Genomic DNA, 18765 nt, shown 5'->3' with positions numbered 1-18765 from the left:
GGGAGAAATTGAACCGCGATTTTGAAGTGTATAATATAATGCATAAATAATAATTTGGGGCAGAGACGAAGAATTTTTAAATTTTTCTTCTCTTTAGTTTTAATATTTCCTGTGTTTCCTTGCCATTTGCCAATAGTTGAAGGCAAGAAAAAAAGTACAATGAAAATGAAGATAATTTAGAATTAGTTGCTACGAAAATTGTAAAATGGTAATTTAAATGAAGAAATACTTCGATAATATTGAAATTTGCCAGACAGCTATTGGCGGTAATTTGACACAGTAAAATTCGCCCTCCTGTAAATCGATATATTCTTCGTCATAGTGACTAATTGCAGTTTAAGTTAAAGTTGAAATATTTAAATTAAAGTTTAATCTTTAAATATTTTAGTTTGTTAGAATTACAATTAAAATATTTATTATCGTTAAAATATTAACACTTCTTTATTATTTGTTATTTAAATCTATTAAAGCGTTATAGTTTTAGGAGTGGAATAATGCAGTGAATGAAAAAATATTGAAACAAGATTGATATTAATCCTTTCGTTACATAAAAGCACGTATATGTACGTTTTCCATAATACAAAGTGATTTTTTTTATTTTTGTTTATTTTGTTACTGGGAATAATTATTCAAATATTACATAAATGTTTACATTATGTAATAAAAATAAAATAACTGGAAATCAAAAATTGGCTTTCAATTTCGAGAGTATCGTAACGGAAGGGTTAAAAAAATAGAGCGAAAAATTTCTATTTTATAATTTTTACACAAGTCAGGCATGAATCATTGAACGAACCGAATTGTTTCTGTATCCTTAAACTATGTATACGAAATATAAATACTTAATGTAATATATACAAATTTCGTTTATAAAATATCCAGTGTTAATTGGCAACGATTGTGTGAGTATACTTTTCGTACCTATATTGTACATTGATAAATTAATTAATCACGTGAATTATGTCGCATAGTAGTAATAATTCAAATGAGACATTACAGTCGCGGATTATTTTTCAAATAAAATATTCGAAACTAATAGATTGCCGAGTAATTAAAAGAATTCAAATTGATAGAAATGAAGAAATTGCACTGAAATTATAAATCAACTTATAATTTATTATATTATAACGTATATAATTTATAAGAAAAAATGGATATAAACCAGTGAATGAATTTGATTGAAACGTTTTTTAACTTTTATTTAAATTATATTTAACATAAATTCTCTCTCTCTCTCTCTCTCTCTTTCTCCCTAATATAGGAATGTTATTATTTATTAATAAATATTATTTTTATATTTATAATATTTTAATATTCTATTTATTCTCTTTGTTAATTATATTTCTGTGAAGAGAGAGAACATTTGTAAAAGATCGTACAAAATATATAGGAATCATAGGGGAATTTTAATAAAATAAATTAAATTGGATTTAAAACACGATTTTATTTAAAAAAAATAAAATAAAATATATACATGAAAATATATATATTATATATATAAAAAAAAAATCTGCCCTTTGACTTCAAAATCGCAACATTATCGGAAAGATAAGGTATTTTAAATTCCAAAATACACACCTAAGAATCTAATTTTTATTGTTTTAGTGCGTTTACTATGTAATATTATTATAAGTACAAAAAAACGTTTCTCTATGTAGTTTAAGATATGTAATAAGTTGAAACAAGAAAGGAATATATCTATCAGAGAATCACGAGTGTTGATTTTTTTAAAAACAAAAAAAAGTAAAGTGAAATCGAGTGAATAGTTGATTTATGTTATTCAAGCGACTCCTTAATACATAATGCACCATTTGATGTATATTTGATGAATAAGAGATTCTTGAATCAAAAAAAAAAAAAAAAAAAAATGCAAATTTTCATGTTTCTATATATACCACCTTATATATTTAATATTAATTAAGTTATTCATGTATATTATATTATTTATGTATTCTTTTATCTATTCTTTAAAACATATACAAAATATTAATACATATAAAATTTTAGAAAATCTATTTTAAAAACAAAATCAAAAATTGAAAACAAAACAAACACAAAAATACAAGTCCACATTTTATTTCATTTTTTAATTAAATTATAAATAAATTAAATTTTTATTAAATGCATTGAAATGAATATAAATAAAAAATAAAAAACAAAAAGAAATATAGTGAAAATTGCAATATTAACATTAATTCCAGAATGCCACAAATGAACAAAAAGAAAAAGAAACTAAATAGTGGAAAAAAGAAATAGAATAAGAGTGCTATCGTTATCTCTTAATCGACAAAGACATTTCTAAAATTTAATTATTAGTTAATAGTATAATATATTAACTATATTATAGTATATAATTTATATAAATTTAACTATAGTATATAATAATATTATTATAATATAAAAATTATTTCATAATACCTAGGAATTATTGTTAATATTGTTACTACTATTATACTATTACATGTTTTTAACAAAGGTTATATATTATCATCAATCTATCGTGTACATATTACGCAACAATTGTTATGATGCGCAACAATATCTTTTTAATTATTCTTCATATATTTTATGATAAAATTTATTCTTTAACTTAAAGCTTGGTTCACAGTTTAATGACACGCATGCGTACATTAGTTATAATCGTGTAGTTTAAAAACGTGAGATTATATCTATTACAAACGTATTATTTGCAGAAGTTAGAAAAAGCAACAAACGAAAGAAAAGTGAAAAATATTTATATAATTTTTTAATTATTTAGTGTTAATTTTAATTTTAATTTTCTTAAAAAATGGATGATGAAGCTGAAACATATAAATTATGGCGAATAAGGAAAACGGTAATGCAATTATGTCATGATCGAGGTTATTTGGTTACACAAGATGAATTGGATCAAACTCTGGAACAATTTAAAGAACAATTTGGAGATAAACCAAGTGAAAAAAGACCGGCACGTAGTGATCTGATAGTTTTAGTTGCTCATAATGATGATCCAACAGATCAATTGTTTGTATTTTTTCCCGATGAACCAAAAATTGGTATTAAAACTATTAAAACTTATTGTCAACGTATGCAAGAAGAAAAAATTCATAGGTAATTTGTCATGATAGATGAATGTTTATTTTTAATATAATAATTTAAGAATCATTAATTCTTGATAACTTTAAGTTTTTATTTTGTTTCTTTATAGGGCTATTATTGTTGTACAGCAAGGGATGACACCATCTGCAAAACAATCATTGGTGGATATGGCACCAAAATATATATTAGAGCAATTTTTAGAATCCGAATTACTTATTAATATTACAGAGCATGAATTAGTACCTGAACATATTGTACTTACACCAGATGAAAAAGAGGAATTACTTACTAGATATAAATTAAAAGAGAATCAATTAATGCGTATACAAGCTGGTGATCCAGTGGCACGTTATTTTGGTTTAAAACGTGGACAAGTTGTAAAAATTATTAGGCCCTCTGAAACTGCTGGAAGATATATTTCTTATAGACTTGTGTGTTAATATTTTCATATTAATATAATTTATTTCTAATGTTGTATTATTTTATAAGTAAAAACTAGATCATAATTTTTATAATTATTATATAAAAAAACTATTAAATACTATTTCAATTAATATTGAAATATTAAGAAAAAAATAAAAGTCATTTTTCACATGATATTTTATTATATTTGCATTTTATAACTACATAATTAATAGTTAAGTATCAACTTATACATTAGGCAGTTAATAATGATTGATATATTTGCAATAATACATTTCTTTATAATATTTTAATTAGCTTATTAAACATAAAAATGTAAGCAGTGTAATTTGATTACACATTTGACAATATAATAAATAAAATAAAGATTGGTAAAACAAAATTTTGTTCAAACATATATATTTTATTACATTTTTATTATTATACATTTTTTGGTCCAGATGTGTGATATATCGTTGTCTGTATGACAACTCAATTCCAAATTTATTTAAGCAATTGTATACATATAGTAAAAGCAATATTTTATAACAATTATATTTTTTATATTGCTGTAATTATTACTGTTTTAAAAAATTCTGTTTCAACATTTAATATAAATGATTTAATATAGAATATTAAAAAATAAATATCATATACAAAAAATAACATACAAACATAAAAAAAGTAATCAAAAACTTATTATACAATAAAAAAGAAAATAGATTTCCACAAAAGATATTCAATACAATAATAATTTTCTTTTAAGTACTAGGCAAGAAAATCTATATGCTATATATCTATAATATAAAGTACTGATTTTTCAGAGTTCTTGATAAGATTCAATTATTCCTAAATATTTATACTCTTAATAACATTAACATTAACACAAAGAATAAAATACATAATCTTATATTTTAAAAATTTTAAACTTAAATAATTAAATATCATATTTTTTTAAAATGTAAACTTTATAAAAGGCGAACATTATATATTATTTATATTTTCTTACAAATTTTTAATTTTATCAATATAAAAATTATTTTTGAGAAGGAATTATATAAAATATAATTAATTTTAAAAATTATTAACAATAAGAACCAACATATTAATAAGAGAAAAGTTTGCAACAAGAATCATTTTGTAATATTAAAAACAAAGATTTTATATTTTTTAATATTTACTTTCTATTTTTATCTATTTAAATATAATACATGCATAAGCATTTAAGATTACTTGCCTATATATTTTGCAAAGCAGTTACATGAGCTAAAATATATCATTTATGAATATGAAATATGGGATATGAAATCTTAATTTAAAAAAATAATTATAGTAGATGGGCATAAGTAAATAATGCATGCAAGAGTAATTAATATAATATATTGTTATCAATAAAATGTAAACATAACGAATAATAATAATTACACAATAGGACTACATATTCTTATTGTTTACACGGAAATAAGAAAGCAAGAATATCGAAATAATTAGATAAAAAGAAATATTTAAAAAATATACATGAATTTCCGCACATTAACATCAATAAGTTTTAAAACAAAAACATTATACATACTATTCATTCAAAAGTAGTTTATTTTCATAGTTTACTTATTGTTAATCATATATATATATATATATATATATACATAGATATCGCTTTTTATCAGAAAAATGCGTTAAGAAATATAAATTTCTCATTATGAAAACATTAAATAATATAAATTCAAATAATTTTTCTAAAAATTTATATATTTATTTTCATTCTATAATTTTTTCAGTTACTAATATTTCTTACATTACAAAGAATGTATCAGTCATATTAGAAATGAATAAGTATGTATGATGTTTGTGTAAAAAACTTGTTTTGTTCATTTTTTTCATTATAAAACCTTTAGAAGAAAAAACAATTTTTCAAAAAATTGTTTCATAGCATAAAGGGCAATGATAAAAATAAAATTTCCAATTATTTGCATATAATTGGAAAAATCAAAAAGCAAAACAGCTTATTTAAACTGCTTATTCCTTTGCTAATACTTGATAAAAAGATTTACCTCAGGAGATGCCAGAATAATTATTCCACATACAGTCTGAATAGTACAAGTCTATATGTATATGATACACAGCAAGTATATCTGATGTAATAATATCAGACGTATCTTAACCGCCGGAAGAATATTTTCTTCCACAAATATTTGTAAAAATATTCACAACATAGAGGCAGAATGTGGTGTGCATTTTATGCCAAAAGGCGACGCGTTATAATGCTATATATATCTATATAAAGTTCTTTTGTATCTCGCATATGGATAGCTTACTAGGCTTTTTATCACCAAGGTCCCCGTACTTCAAACAATAAATTCGTATTGAAAAATACAACGTTTATGCCAGCCCGTTTATAAACCTGTTTTGAAATAATACGCATCTTCCTTCTTAATACGATCAATATTTTTCTTTACTGACGTATATAGTTAATATTATAAGTTTTACATATACTCCATCAATGGACTACCAAGATATAGAAAACACCATTTAAAATTTCATTTATTATATTTAAATATTGTAAATTTATCTCTCAGATCTATTTTCTATTTGAGTATTCATTACAGAAAATTAAATTTAAGATAATTTAATGTGGTGTCTATTATATAATACCCACATCTATCAAATATGTTGAATAGCAGTATTAGTCCCAATGAAAAATTCCTCTAATAAATCCAATAACAAAAAAGCTACCCTGTTATATACTATATCAGGAACTCTACATTTGTTTATATAAATTACTAAATACGAAGAATTTTTTTCAATGAGACCAATAAAAAATATTGGCAATAATATTGATTTTATTTAAACAACTCTACGCCTAGACCACCAATACATCCTGGTAGCCCATTCAATAGGTGGAGTTTGTAAAATGTTGTTGATTAATTCTGCAGTAAGTCTGATCCTGTACGTGATAGTGGTGGGATAATGTGGCCGATGCCTTTGGCCTCTGTGTGCACAACATGAGGCCTAGAATAAAATATTTTTTTTTATACAAACTATAAAAAAACAATAATAAATTAATTAAAACTATAACTAATAATATTTACCTAGGAGTGATATGGAGTAACATATGTAGAAGGAAACAGGCCTCGTCTATTACCAATTTCTCCATGCCACCAATGTTGATCTGTACGATCAGTAACAGTAATTACATCACCTCGTTTGAATTCAAGTTCACCAGGTTCTTGAGGTTGGAAATCATATAATGCTTGCACTAAACACTGAAACAATATATAATCTCACATTGTAAAGTCAATAACTTTTTTTATTTCACATTTTATTTATTATAAAAAAGATAATTACTTCTTCTGGTACCATATCTCTCAGTTTAACATCTTGTGAACGAGATACAGATGCTGTACGATGATATTCTACTAATTCATTAAGACTGTTAAATTTGACCACCCAGAGGAAAAATTTACCTTGAGCATCTCTTAATACTTTGAAATGTTGTACACCATCTGAACATCTATAAAAAATCATTAAGAATTTGTTCAAATAATTAAATACAATACTTAAATCAATAAAGTTTTAAAAATTTTTTACTAACTTCACAGATAAAGAGAAATCACCAGGAGAACTTTCACTGATTCTAATAAGAAAGGCGCCTTCATGTTTGTTCATTAATAGTCTTTCTGCATCTGCTCTGGTTATCCTTCCATAATACCAGCTAAATGAAACAAATCAAATATAAAATACATTTAGATTGTTCTACATATATATAATAATGTTTACAATAATATTTACATGAATGTTTAATAAAAAAAACTTATAAAAATACCCACTCATGATTTTTCATCTCTATATAATTACTTGGAATGAGTCCTTCTCTGGAATCTAATTCAGCTCTGTACCAATTCATATCATCCTCCATATTCAGAATCTATAAAAAAAAATTATATATTTAATTATTTATTAATAATTTATTAATAAAAATTTTTATATACAAAAAAAATAAATTTTAATTTTTAATTTCTATTTTAATTATTATAATCTTTAATCTTTTTCTTAAAGTTATTTAAATTTTTATAAAAAAAAAATATACTCGAAAAAATCAAGTGTTTTTTTATATATTAATAATAAAACCATATGCATAAATTATATTTGTTTTTATTTATTTTTATAGCTAAGTAATGAATAAATTATTTATAAATATCTTTCAAATAATTTGTATTATGAATCATCAGATAACAGAAGAAAAAGCAAGAAAATTTATTATCATAAAAATATTAAATATCAAATTTTGTGTTACATATTTCGAAACAAATGTATAGAAATAAATTAATATTAAATGTGTGAATATATTTGTTAATTAATTAATAATATTAAAATAATTTTTGTTTAATTATTAACAAAATAACAAGATAATAATAATAATTAATTTATAAAATTCGTATATTATCGCAAATATCCTCAAGACATATTATGTATATATGTATATATACGATTGTAACGAAAGCAGTTCAGAAAGTTCGGGATCGGTAAGCTCTCTTTGATAAAAGTATCAATGAATAAATATTTTTATAATTTAGGGATAATTTTCATATTATTTTATATAATATACAAACCTTTAAGATTTGGCTTCTTCGAAAACTAAGCTCATCTTCGGCCGTCGCTGTAAAATCGTGCTTTGCTATCGCCTCCATTCTTCTTCTTCGTCCTCAAGAACAAGAACGAGAGGGAAAAAGAGAGGCAGTGTTATATCTAGTCCTCAAAGGCAACACCAGAATCAGCCTTTGTTTGTTAATGGAAAAACTTAAGACAGATATCGAATTATTTTATTTTATTTCTTTTAATAAAGACAAACTTTTTTGTTATATAGTATGTCTATTCCAACAAAAGACACGTAGTGCTCAACAACGCGCACACACACTGACCACTCGTGCTTTTTTTCTGTTCGTGCGATTTTCTGAATTAGTCTTTCGTTAGACTATCTTGATTAATGGCACATCAAATTATACATATTAAGTATGATTATAGTGCTTTTCATGAATACTTGATATCTTTTCAGTCACTTCTTCGTTGAACTGTCAAAATTGAAAATACGATCATGCACTCTCACGGTTGTCCATCGCTTGTCTTATCAGACATTACACTCGACTCTCCCACTGATCTGCTCACTGTGTTTCAGGCTGACAATGCGCATTGATCACTGCGCACCTCGACGTATGAATTCTGTTCACAGAATATAGATATGTCCAATTTATCTAGATATCAAGTGAATAATTACAAATTTGAAATTCAAGTTAAACGACCTGTTCACATTCGTTGCAAAATTTTGTATGCCATGAAAAGACGTGCACGATTCCGTGAAATGAAAAGTCCAGCGTACTACTTTTCTGTGGCGCAGGCGCGCGCATGCGTGTTTTAAGAATGTTGCGTCGACTGCTCCACCACCATTTTATATTTTATGAGATCGTCAGAATACATATCCATGTTGTGACTTGCAAAGATATTTGCATTTATATACCATTTCAATTTTTTGATGAATATATTTTTATTCTTTTAATTTTTATTTAAAATTAAATTAAATGTTATGTATGTGTGTATTTTTATCTTACGATTTAAATAAAAATGAATAATTAAAATTGAAATGGCGATAAATTTGACATGTTTCTTAACGTTTAAATATTGGAAAATATTCTTTTTTAATATTTTAAGAGATTCTTTACAAATAGTATAAATTTTTACAAATATTATAGAAGAAACAGAAATCAAGGTGAATAATAAGGTACTGCGCATTTTCCATTTTCTGTCATTTCCTGCTCTGTAGAGTAAATTGCGATTGAATAATGGATATCAAACATCTAATAATTACCGAATAAAAGCCGTATTTTTCGCATTTGATTATTGTAATTATTATCACAAATGTAATTTTCTTAGCAAAAAAATAAAAATTGATTTTATATTATTCAAGTAGTTTGCTATATGGAAATTTTGTGAATATAATATATTTGTTAATAGTTTAATTTTTGCATAAAAATTTTTATTAGAAATAGTTAAAAATAGAATATTGATTGTACAATGAATAAATATTTTGCATTATAATCATTATTGTCGAACACATAAATTAATTATAAACAACAATAAAAACAGATCAGTATTAAAAATTTTGTCATTGTTACAAACAATACAACACTTAAAAAAGATAACCTAAAAATCAGATTACACTATATAGGAAATAATTGTATATTTTGACAAAATTCACATATTGAAAATTATTATTCGACTTATAAAATATATAAGATATATCTCATTACGTTTTCACTTTATCTATATACATTCAACTAAGCAACGGATCAATGCATCCAATTATTATTATCTCTGCTGAGTGCAAATTTGTTTTGAAAACATATAAAAAAAATAAAAAACATAACCATGAAGATATTTGATTCAGTTTGATTGTTTATTATAGTAGAAGTGATTAATGCAAAGAAAAATTTGTTTAACTATACTAATCAATAATTCTTCGTTATATATAGATATCATTAAGTGGTTTAATAAAGCTTACTTTAATAATGATATTAAAAAAGTGTTATGAAGATTTTATTATTCATTTCTTTCTCAATAAAAATTTGAAAAGAATCATTTAGAAAAAAGGAAAATTTCAATCCAAATTCTTAAAAATTATGAACAAAATCATTTTCAAAATTTATATTATATAAAAAATTCAATAATTCAATTCAGTTTTCGATTGCAATTTATAAACAAAAAACGGTAAAAATACATATATATTTTTTTCTCTTAAAACGATCATAGCTAATATATATAATCAGATCAAAATTTCCTGTAAATTTCTTGTAAATTCTTGTCAAGAGCAGTTTGTCACGCGAATAATGTCGACTCGTTACTGTATACCAAACTCTTATGTAAGACTCGTCATGCGAATATATTTGTTTATTTAGGTTATTGCTTAGTTGTTTGTAAGGACTGATGTTTTTAGGAAAGTAATCACACTCATGCGCAACGATATACATGGTTGTGCGCGTTAGCGCGGAAATTGAATTACCTTTGTGCGACTGCAACGATGAAAGCGAGGCCGGATTGTACCATCTTGCAAACGGTCTTCCAATTAAACGTAGCTACCAAGTGCAATTTACACGTCGAGGGATCTTGATGGTAATATTTCCATTAATTTTGTTCTAGATAATACGCCTCATCGATCATACATCTTTCATTAAAAAGATAAAAAGAATTGTCAACGATTAATAACGATAGGTCAATAACTTATCTATATTGACATTGATATTAATAATTTAAAAAATAATTGAGAAATAGATTGTAATAGAAGAAAAGAAATATTAATTTTTTTTTTTTTAGGGCAATAAAAAGATGAAATATATTTTCAATATATTTTCAAAATTCATCGATCAAAATTAATTTTAAAAAATTATTTTGTGCATAATCTAATGGAATAAAAAGAATGAAAAATTGATGTCCTGCTAAACTGTTCTCTGCAAACTGTTTTTGTAATTTAAAACGAATTAATGTTTAGTCGGAATTAAAAAAAAAATGCTAATGCAAAGCAAAATTTTGTGTTTAAGGGATAAAAATGAATAATATAAAATTATATTTATTCAATTGAATTTTGAGCTGTAGCAGCGTGATCAGAATTTTTATGGAAAGGCAGTGGCAAATTCATGAATACGCGCGCGTTCGCTTCCTGTTCAAGATTTACGGGCATCACAAATGCATGCTTCCGCCCACATTCAATGAAAGTTTCCAAGACATTCGCACGCCATTTAATCAAGCTAGTCCTAGTCTTTATTTCCAATAACGAACGTGATTTCGTTTTGCATGTTCCTTATAATAATAAGTTCTTTTGTAAAACAAAGTAAGGAACATTAAAAAATCATACATCAAATAACATGTATAAGGAAAATTGATGTAAAATCAATTTTATTATAATTCTAATATTATTCTAATAATTTATTATATTTGAAATTTAATTTATAACTTGAATATGAAACTGATTGTACAATAAGCTTTTAGATGATTAAATTGTCAAATTTTTAATTAATCTTTGCAGATTACAAATTACACAATATGATATGAATTTAAAGTAATCTTTTATAATAAAAAATTTCACATTGAATCAAGAATAGAAATAAAAAGATTCTGCACAGGAAAGGTTTCTAATGCGAAAAATATAAATTGTATACGTTAAAATCCGATTAATGGAATTTAAATAATATTCAAACAATTTTATTAAGGTTTCCCGTGATTTTGAAGAGTTATTTTGTTAACTTTAACAAATGTTTTTAATTTACCATTTTCATTATCATAACCATTATATTATCTAATAAAGATTGATATATTAAATAAACGAGCTTATTAAAGAATAATTAAATCAATTGTGATATCGTGCAATTAATTTCATCTATATTAAAGATCACATTGATTAAAAAATTAAGAAAAAATCAATAATAAATATTTCAATTATATTTACGAATTTATTTATGATCGATGATTTTTAAAAATATTTCATTCTCATAGTTCTTTAAATTGTCGAATTAACCTTGAACTCGAAATCATTCGCATGATCCTAGCTGTTTCTCGAAGAATACAAGCCGCAAACAAGGGAATGAAAGGATTAGGAGAAGAAAAGGACTCTTCGAAAACAAGATTAAAGACAAGCATGGTAAAGAAAAAGGCGAGTAGAGAAATGAAATGAAATAAGAAACGTAAAAAAAAAAAAGAAAAGAGATAAAAAATAAGTGGAAAAAATGAAAAAGAATAAGAAAGGGTTTGTTCATATTTGAGGACGAGCCTTAGTGAAAATGCAATTTCGGTTCTTGTCTGAAGACGACGCTACCATAGCTCATCTTCCCGGTGTTCGTATCCCCCTTTAACAATGTTGAAGACATAGGCTCTCGTGCACACAGAAGTTCTTCTCTCCGGCATGTTCCAGGAGATGAAAGGCTCCCGTACCTATCAAAGGGAAAGGGAAGAGAGGTAAAGGCCCCACCCGACAATGGCCCTGAGCTCCAAGGTTTTCAGCCTCGACGTCCAGGTCTCCGAGGTCCAGTCGTGTGATTTCAACCGACTCGTCAAGCAATTCGGATTTTTTTATATTAAAGCAATACTATGATTGCCTTGATCTTCACATCAAATTTGTTCTTCGTTGAATTTATTATTTGAGAAAAATTTTAAAAATTGATAAGTTTTACTATTTATTTTACAGATGATCGTGTTAAGAAAAAAATTTGCTAAATTTTGTGGATTTTCTATAATGTTTTTATATAATAAGAGAAAATGGAAAAAAAAAAAAAACATTAGTAGTTTATTCACGGTGAAACGTTTCATCTTTTAACCTATTACGAAACGAAGAAAGAAGGCGGTTCTAAATTTACATTGGTTCATTTTGCATCCTCGTTCACGAGGTGAACGCGCTTTCTGATCATGTTCATGAAAAAAAAAACATTTTCACAATGAAAATAACAGAATAAAGTGTCCGCTGAATTTTCTACGAGATGTTTGAGCGCGTGTCAATGATTTACCATTTTTGATCGATTACTAGCTAAGAGTGAGAGTAAGAGGACATATGATATATGTGTTTTACTTTATATTATTATGTTCACGATGAAGAATTTTATTAATTCTTTTATATTTATATTAAATATAATTATTTTATATTTATATTAAAATTGCATTTTATATTAACAAAATTAAAATGCATTTAAATAATTTAAATGTTTTATTTATATTTTATAATATTGAGTATTTCATAATGGGATACTATAAATAAAGGAATATTATAAAAATTTCAATTATTAAATTTTTTAAAAAAGTTTACGAAATTATGGAATGGAATCCAGTCACATATTCAATAGTTTAACTGCGAGCGCTAACCAGACATAATAAGGCATTTGTATGTTCGTCGTGTTTTTGATATTGAAGGTCCTGTTCTTTTAGCTATTCTTTTAAAAAAAATTGAAAATGATAATAAAATCGCCAAGTGTAATTTGTATTTTTTTTTTCTAATATTTATTGTATTTTATTATTTATATTTATTAATTAAAACTAAACAAGAATAATATAATCTTTATTTTATAACAAAGCATCAATATAAAAAAACATTAAATTTAAACTTATTGGAACATTGAATTTCAACTAAAAATAAAATTGAAATTAAAAATAGTCGCGCATGTTAATGGATTGAAAAAATATCTTTTCGAATGAATCGATCAATATTTACTACGTGTAAGATGAAAGTATGAAAATATTGAATATACGTCAAAGATAGAGAGAGAAAGAAAAAAGAAAGAAAAAAAAAAAAGTTCAAATTCAATCGATGAAAATGATACTGTAAATCCGCGTCAAGATCATAGCTGACGTCATCCTCTGACGCACCATCATCTGACACACACTACATGTTACATTGTCCATCGAACGTTCTATTGGTAAATATTGTTATCGTTTCGTAATTATCAATATTCATCATTTTAAATATCAAGTCATCAATTATTTATAATTACACTATTTCAAATGAGAAAATTGATTGTTCAATCAAATAACAAAAAATATTAAAGGTCAACAAAAAATTTAAAATCTGATAAAAAATGTATTTTATATTTTTTCAATTTTTTTATATTCCTATATTAAATAAGATATAATTTTATCATTATAAAATATATAATATGTAAGAACAATAATAATAAGTATATATATTTATATGTTCTATTTTTTTAATAATCTATTAAAATTTTATATAGAGATATATAAAAATATTACTTTAATAACTTATTTTAATAATTCCAGTTTGCAAATAAAATTTAAAAACATAAAACAATAAAATTTATATCAAGAACTTCTTAAATTAAAAAATAGAAGTTTAATTATCGATCATTTATTGTAGAAATTCGGCTTTTGGTAAGTGCTGCCATCTTTGCAAGTTAATATTTCCGGTAATGTAGAAAACTGTATATTACAGTAGACGATGAATAACTTAGATCCTATATGAAAATGAATAGAATATCTCGTGTTTGCGGACTCTGTAACAGAGTAACAGGTGTTTTTGTTATTGGAGGGAAGTTCGGATAGTTAGTTACGCATCGATGATTTCTACCTTCAATTTAAACACTGTCTCTTCGCTGTCAAAAATGTATTTAACGAATTGATATATTTATATTTATATAGTATATCTAATTTTACAAGAGAATAAATACGATTTTTCAATGTGATTATAAAAAGTTATATAAAAAATTATTATATATTTCAACAAAAATTCAAAATAGTTACGATTAAAGTGAAGTTTCAATCGCATTGATATATTCGATTCATAAAAAGATAGTTTTAAATCTAAATTAGGTTATTTTTTACTTTATACTTGTAGAAAACTATAAATTCTGTTAATAATATATAAAAAAAATTTTAAATTGAACACTAATTTAAAAACCTTGAAGTATAATTAACAAATTTCAATTTCATTTTTGTGAAAGAAGAGTTAGGTTATCTTCGAGAAACTAAAAAAGAATTCAAGAGTTTTTTTATTCCAAAAAGTTATGTGATTTGATAATATTCTATAAAAATATATCAATTAAAAAAATATATAAATTTACAAAAAACTATAAGATTTTCCATAAAAGTTTGTTTTTTTATAAAAATAATATGTCAATTAAAGAATAGACAGGTATACTTCATATAGATATATAAATAATAAGAAGATAATATTTAAGTGTAGAGAAGGAACAGCCTTTGCGAATATAAGAGTGTGAGTGATCACGTCCTGCACTTTCCTAAGCACCTGCAGAGCCAGAACAGATCCGGCAGGTGCAAAAAGGATACGGGAAACCCTAAAGAACTTTATGCAATTCTTGTTGAAGAGGTAAGATAATATTGCTAAATCATATTTATTATTTTATTATTTATTATAGTAAGATATTTTATTATTTATTATAGTAAAATTGGTTGAAGAAAATTTAATGATTTTGAATCTAAAAAAAAATTGACCAATTCCTTAAATTAATTCAAACATATTATATAAATAATCATTTTCACCATTTCTTATTAATTAGTTTTTTTATATTTTTTAATGTATAATAGAATTATATATTAAAAAAATTTAAAAGAATTTAAAGGAAAAATATTCCTCTCATAGTTTGGTTATACATCGCATAGCATATTCCTAAGAAAAGCGTTCAAAAAAACAAGCGGTAAAGTTTAAAGTGTAGAGGTTTTAAATGTTTAAAGAGAGCTTCTGCTATAGAACGCGACGATTTTCCTACCATTTTCCGGGTAACTTTTACGTCAGCCTTTATCACCGGAAAAAAACTCGTTAGCTTGGCGCGTCCTAGCTGGCCTGCTTCCAGAACAAGCCGCCAGAGGTCCGACGTTACGTGCGAACCGAGGCCATACCGATGAATCTGGTGACGTAAGAGAATAAAACCATCATAAAGGCTTGCTGGTTCATTAGCGCAAACCGCGGAGCATGGCATCCTTGTAGAGAGAGCGAGATTATAATCCATAGTCTGATCTCAGTATATCCACTGATACGTATGTACGTAAGTACGTACTTACTTACGTGTGCTTGGCACAGAACTATGATAGTCTACGAAGGAACAGTAATACGGTGAAACATTTACGATCACAAAAAGTTATCAGATTATTTTATTTAATATTTTTATATATTTTAGAAATAATTTTATAGAAATAGCAATAGATTATAAAGAAAAATCGATTAAAAAAGAAAATTAAATATAAAATCTTATATATATTGATAAATATTTAAAAAATTAGTGTAGTTTTAGTGCGCATGCGCATTGATGAAGAATTTTTGTTATTGCAAGATAAAGTTTCGATATAATATAGAAATTAAATATTCCATGCCAAATCTTTTTTTAATAATTATATACATATAAATTATATATATGTACAATATTTTGTATTGCATGTATGTTATAAGTGGAATATATTTTCGTATATCTTAATATTTTTATATTCTTTAAATGTTTGTTATATGATTATAATTGCTACAAATATTTATTTTTTTAAATGCATTTCATTTTGAATTATCATACAAAATGTAATCCTTTAGTTTTCTTCAATGCTGCAGCAAAACGCAACAATAAGGAGAGATAATATACTTGACTTCCACTCGAAGAGGTCGGGTAGATAAGAGAAGAGTGAACCTGCGAAATTGACTTTCGTAATTACCGACCGAGATTGACAGTATCCAAGGTAGTATTCGTCAAATCTATAGCTGTAGATCAATCGAATACGATAAAGTTTACAGTTTGTATGTAAAAAAAAATAATTTAAATTCATTCGTTCAACGATTTGTCAATTAATGTTAATTTTTTTTATACAATATCATTCAATTTTATCATCACATCAATTGCTTCATAACACCAAATTTTTATTTTTTGATCCTGACCCTTTTTATTTTTAAATTTGATCAATATATCAATACCGCATTTAATTTCATTTTAATTTTAAACATATTAATATTATTGCATGGATTTAATTATATAATATATATTTTTTATTACTCTCTTATTATTGCATTTAGAAAGTTGAATGAATGAAGCTTTTAAAATGTGACAGAAAATTATCTATGTAATTATCTATAATTGGTATATGTATATAGTTTCTACCATAAATTTTCAATTACTTTAAAGCATATACTTATATAATTTCTTTCTTGAAAGTGGAAAAATATATTTGTTGAGAAATTTGTGAATGAAATATAATGGTAATATTTGAAATAACCTATAGCATGTGTCGATAATGATTCACATCCATCATTGCATAAAATGACGTCAACTGACGTGTAAGAATTATGTATTATGTAAAAAGTCTAAAAGACCGTAATTGTAATTGCCTGCATAAAATGTATATAATTAAAACTTTCTTTTGAAACTAAGCTATTTAATTATTGAAAACGTGAATTTTTTATTGATTGAAAATGTATATATCGAATAGAAATATACGAGAAAATGTTATTAGAAAATATCTTAAAATTATATTTCAATTTTCAATATTAACTTGAACATCAATTAGCATCAAGTAGAAAATACAACATACAAGGAATCTTAAGTGATATTAGCTTCTTATTATTTTCATGAATAGAACTATGAATCTTGAAAGAAAATACACTGTTATGCAATTAAAATTTTTAATAGAGCTACCATGCTCATGAATCTCCACCATGTGTTTCCTTTGTTGCACTTAACTTTGTTTGCTCAACCCCCTTTTCACGGTGAATTCTTTCAGGCGGCTGCACCGAATACCGCATCCCTCAAGGGGTTAATTCCATTTCGGCTGTTCTGGATAACGATGCGAATCGAAGACGTTCATCACAAAGGAATCTGTCATCAGGACACGCGATAATAGTACACACGTCGACACACGTCGTCGAAAGAGTTCAGTGTCAAACGTCAGCGATTTGTTTTCATGATGCATGGAACGATATGGTTGCACAACGTCGATTTATCGCTGACGAATGTTATTGGTGACTCGTGATCAGCATGAAGGCAATATCTTCACGGACGAGTCGTCGAGATGTCGAGCGAGCCGATTTTAAAAATCAATTCATCTCCACGCGCCTGCGGATAACGCAGTTGATGTCCAGCTTTTAATACGTTGTTAAGATTGGTATTGAAATAGAAAACGATCGTGTTCCAAGTGTGGACAAAATAGGAGAGTACATAGGGGTAAAAGATCATATTTTAGTAATTAATTGCATTGGTAATTTATATCATTGCTGTAATTGATAGAGTGTTAAAAAGTTAAAGTTATTCACTCTGATCACTGTTATTGAATTATTATTATCAAAAACAATATAGTATTTGATAATAAATAATAATTATAAATAATGATAAAATAAATAAAATATTAAAATGTTAGAATAATGTAACAAAGAATTAATATTATGTATAAGAATTATAGAAAAAGAAATATTTTAATATTGAAGTTAAAAATAATTTAAATAAAGATAAGTATATTTTGAAATATATGAATTCAGATCATCTATATTCATTGCTGTATTCAATGATAGTAAATTTGCTGATAAAACAATCATTTTAAAATAGATAATCAAAAATATATTCATAAACATAAATTGTTTTTGAAATTCATTTCATTTTGTTATTAAGAAAAATAAATAATTATTTCTATTATTAAAATGAATATTATTAAATCAAACTTAAATTAAACTCGTAAGTATTGGAAACATATTAACGAGCCAATCGAGAACGTGTTATCTTATCATCGCTACAGTCCAACTTCTCCCAAATGCGTAAT

At 25.0% G+C, this 18765-nt stretch overlaps 2 protein-coding genes and 1 long non-coding RNA gene across 6 annotated transcripts; 2 read left to right on the top strand and 1 right to left on the bottom strand.

Moving 5' to 3' along the window:
• Positions 1-2588: 2588 nt before the first annotated feature.
• LOC413110 (DNA-directed RNA polymerases I, II, and III subunit RPABC1) lies at positions 2589-4042 on the top strand. Its single transcript, XM_396561.4, has 2 exons — positions 2589-3090; positions 3188-4042. The coding sequence occupies exons 1-2, from the start codon at positions 2789-2791 to the stop codon at positions 3516-3518; spliced, it is 633 nt and encodes a 210-aa protein (XP_396561.1). The 5' UTR covers positions 2589-2788; the 3' UTR covers positions 3519-4042.
• Positions 4043-4841: 799 nt separating this feature from the next.
• LOC550857 (protein enhancer of sevenless 2B) lies at positions 4842-8927 on the bottom strand. 2 transcript variants are annotated; one of them, XM_006560227.3, is made up of 7 exons: positions 8778-8853; positions 8091-8697; positions 7308-7405; positions 7073-7192; positions 6826-6991; positions 6570-6743; positions 4842-6489 (listed from the first exon to the last, which is right to left on the bottom strand). In XM_006560227.3, the coding sequence occupies exons 2-6, from the start codon at positions 8166-8168 to the stop codon at positions 6570-6572; spliced, it is 636 nt and encodes a 211-aa protein (XP_006560290.1). In that variant the 5' UTR covers positions 8169-8697; positions 8778-8853; the 3' UTR covers positions 4842-6489. The 2 variants fall into 2 exon arrangements, with proteins under 2 accessions (XP_006560290.1, XP_016771740.1); XM_016916251.2 differs by having other exon boundaries at positions 8091-8927.
• Positions 8928-9061: 134 nt separating this feature from the next.
• LOC102656671 lies at positions 9062-12943 on the top strand. 3 transcript variants are annotated; one of them, XR_003306096.1, is made up of 3 exons: positions 9062-9241; positions 10466-10641; positions 12072-12943. It is a non-coding gene; the product is annotated as an uncharacterized LOC102656671 (long non-coding RNA). The 3 variants fall into 3 exon arrangements; XR_408673.3 differs by having other exon boundaries at positions 9062-9253; XR_001705575.2 differs by lacking the exon at positions 9062-9241 and adding an exon at positions 10243-10391.
• The last annotated feature ends 5822 nt before the right edge of the window (positions 12944-18765 follow it).

The sequence above is a fragment of the Apis mellifera genome, linkage group LG14 (assembly GCF_003254395.2).
Source record: "Apis mellifera strain DH4 linkage group LG14, Amel_HAv3.1, whole genome shotgun sequence".
In the NCBI taxonomy this organism is placed as follows: Eukaryota; Metazoa; Arthropoda; class Insecta; order Hymenoptera; family Apidae; genus Apis; species Apis mellifera.
Note: the sequence above shows the minus strand (reverse complement) of the source record. Positions and strands in the feature narration are given on the sequence as shown.

What these genes read in the sequence shown, in the direction of transcription:
- LOC413110 (XM_396561.4), top strand. Translation starts at nt 2,789, where the DNA reads ATGGATGATGAAGCTGAAACATATAAATTATGGCGAATAAGGAAAACG. An exon ending in CAAGAAGAAAAAATTCATAG is followed by an intron (nt 3,091 to 3,187) that starts GTAATTTGTCAT and finishes GTTTCTTTATAG; the next exon opens with GGCTATTATTGTTGTACAGC.
- LOC550857 (XM_016916251.2), bottom strand. Translation starts at nt 8,168, where the DNA reads ATGGAGGCGATAGCAAAGCACGATTTTACAGCGACGGCCGAAGATGAG. An exon ending in GAAGAAGCCAAATCTTAAAG is followed by an intron (nt 7,406 to 8,090) that starts GTTTGTATATTA and finishes TTTTTTTTATAG; the next exon opens with ATTCTGAATATGGAGGATGA. An exon ending in GAGATATGGTACCAGAAGAA is followed by an intron (nt 6,744 to 6,825) that starts GTAATTATCTTT and finishes ATATTGTTTCAG; the next exon opens with TGTTTAGTGCAAGCATTATA.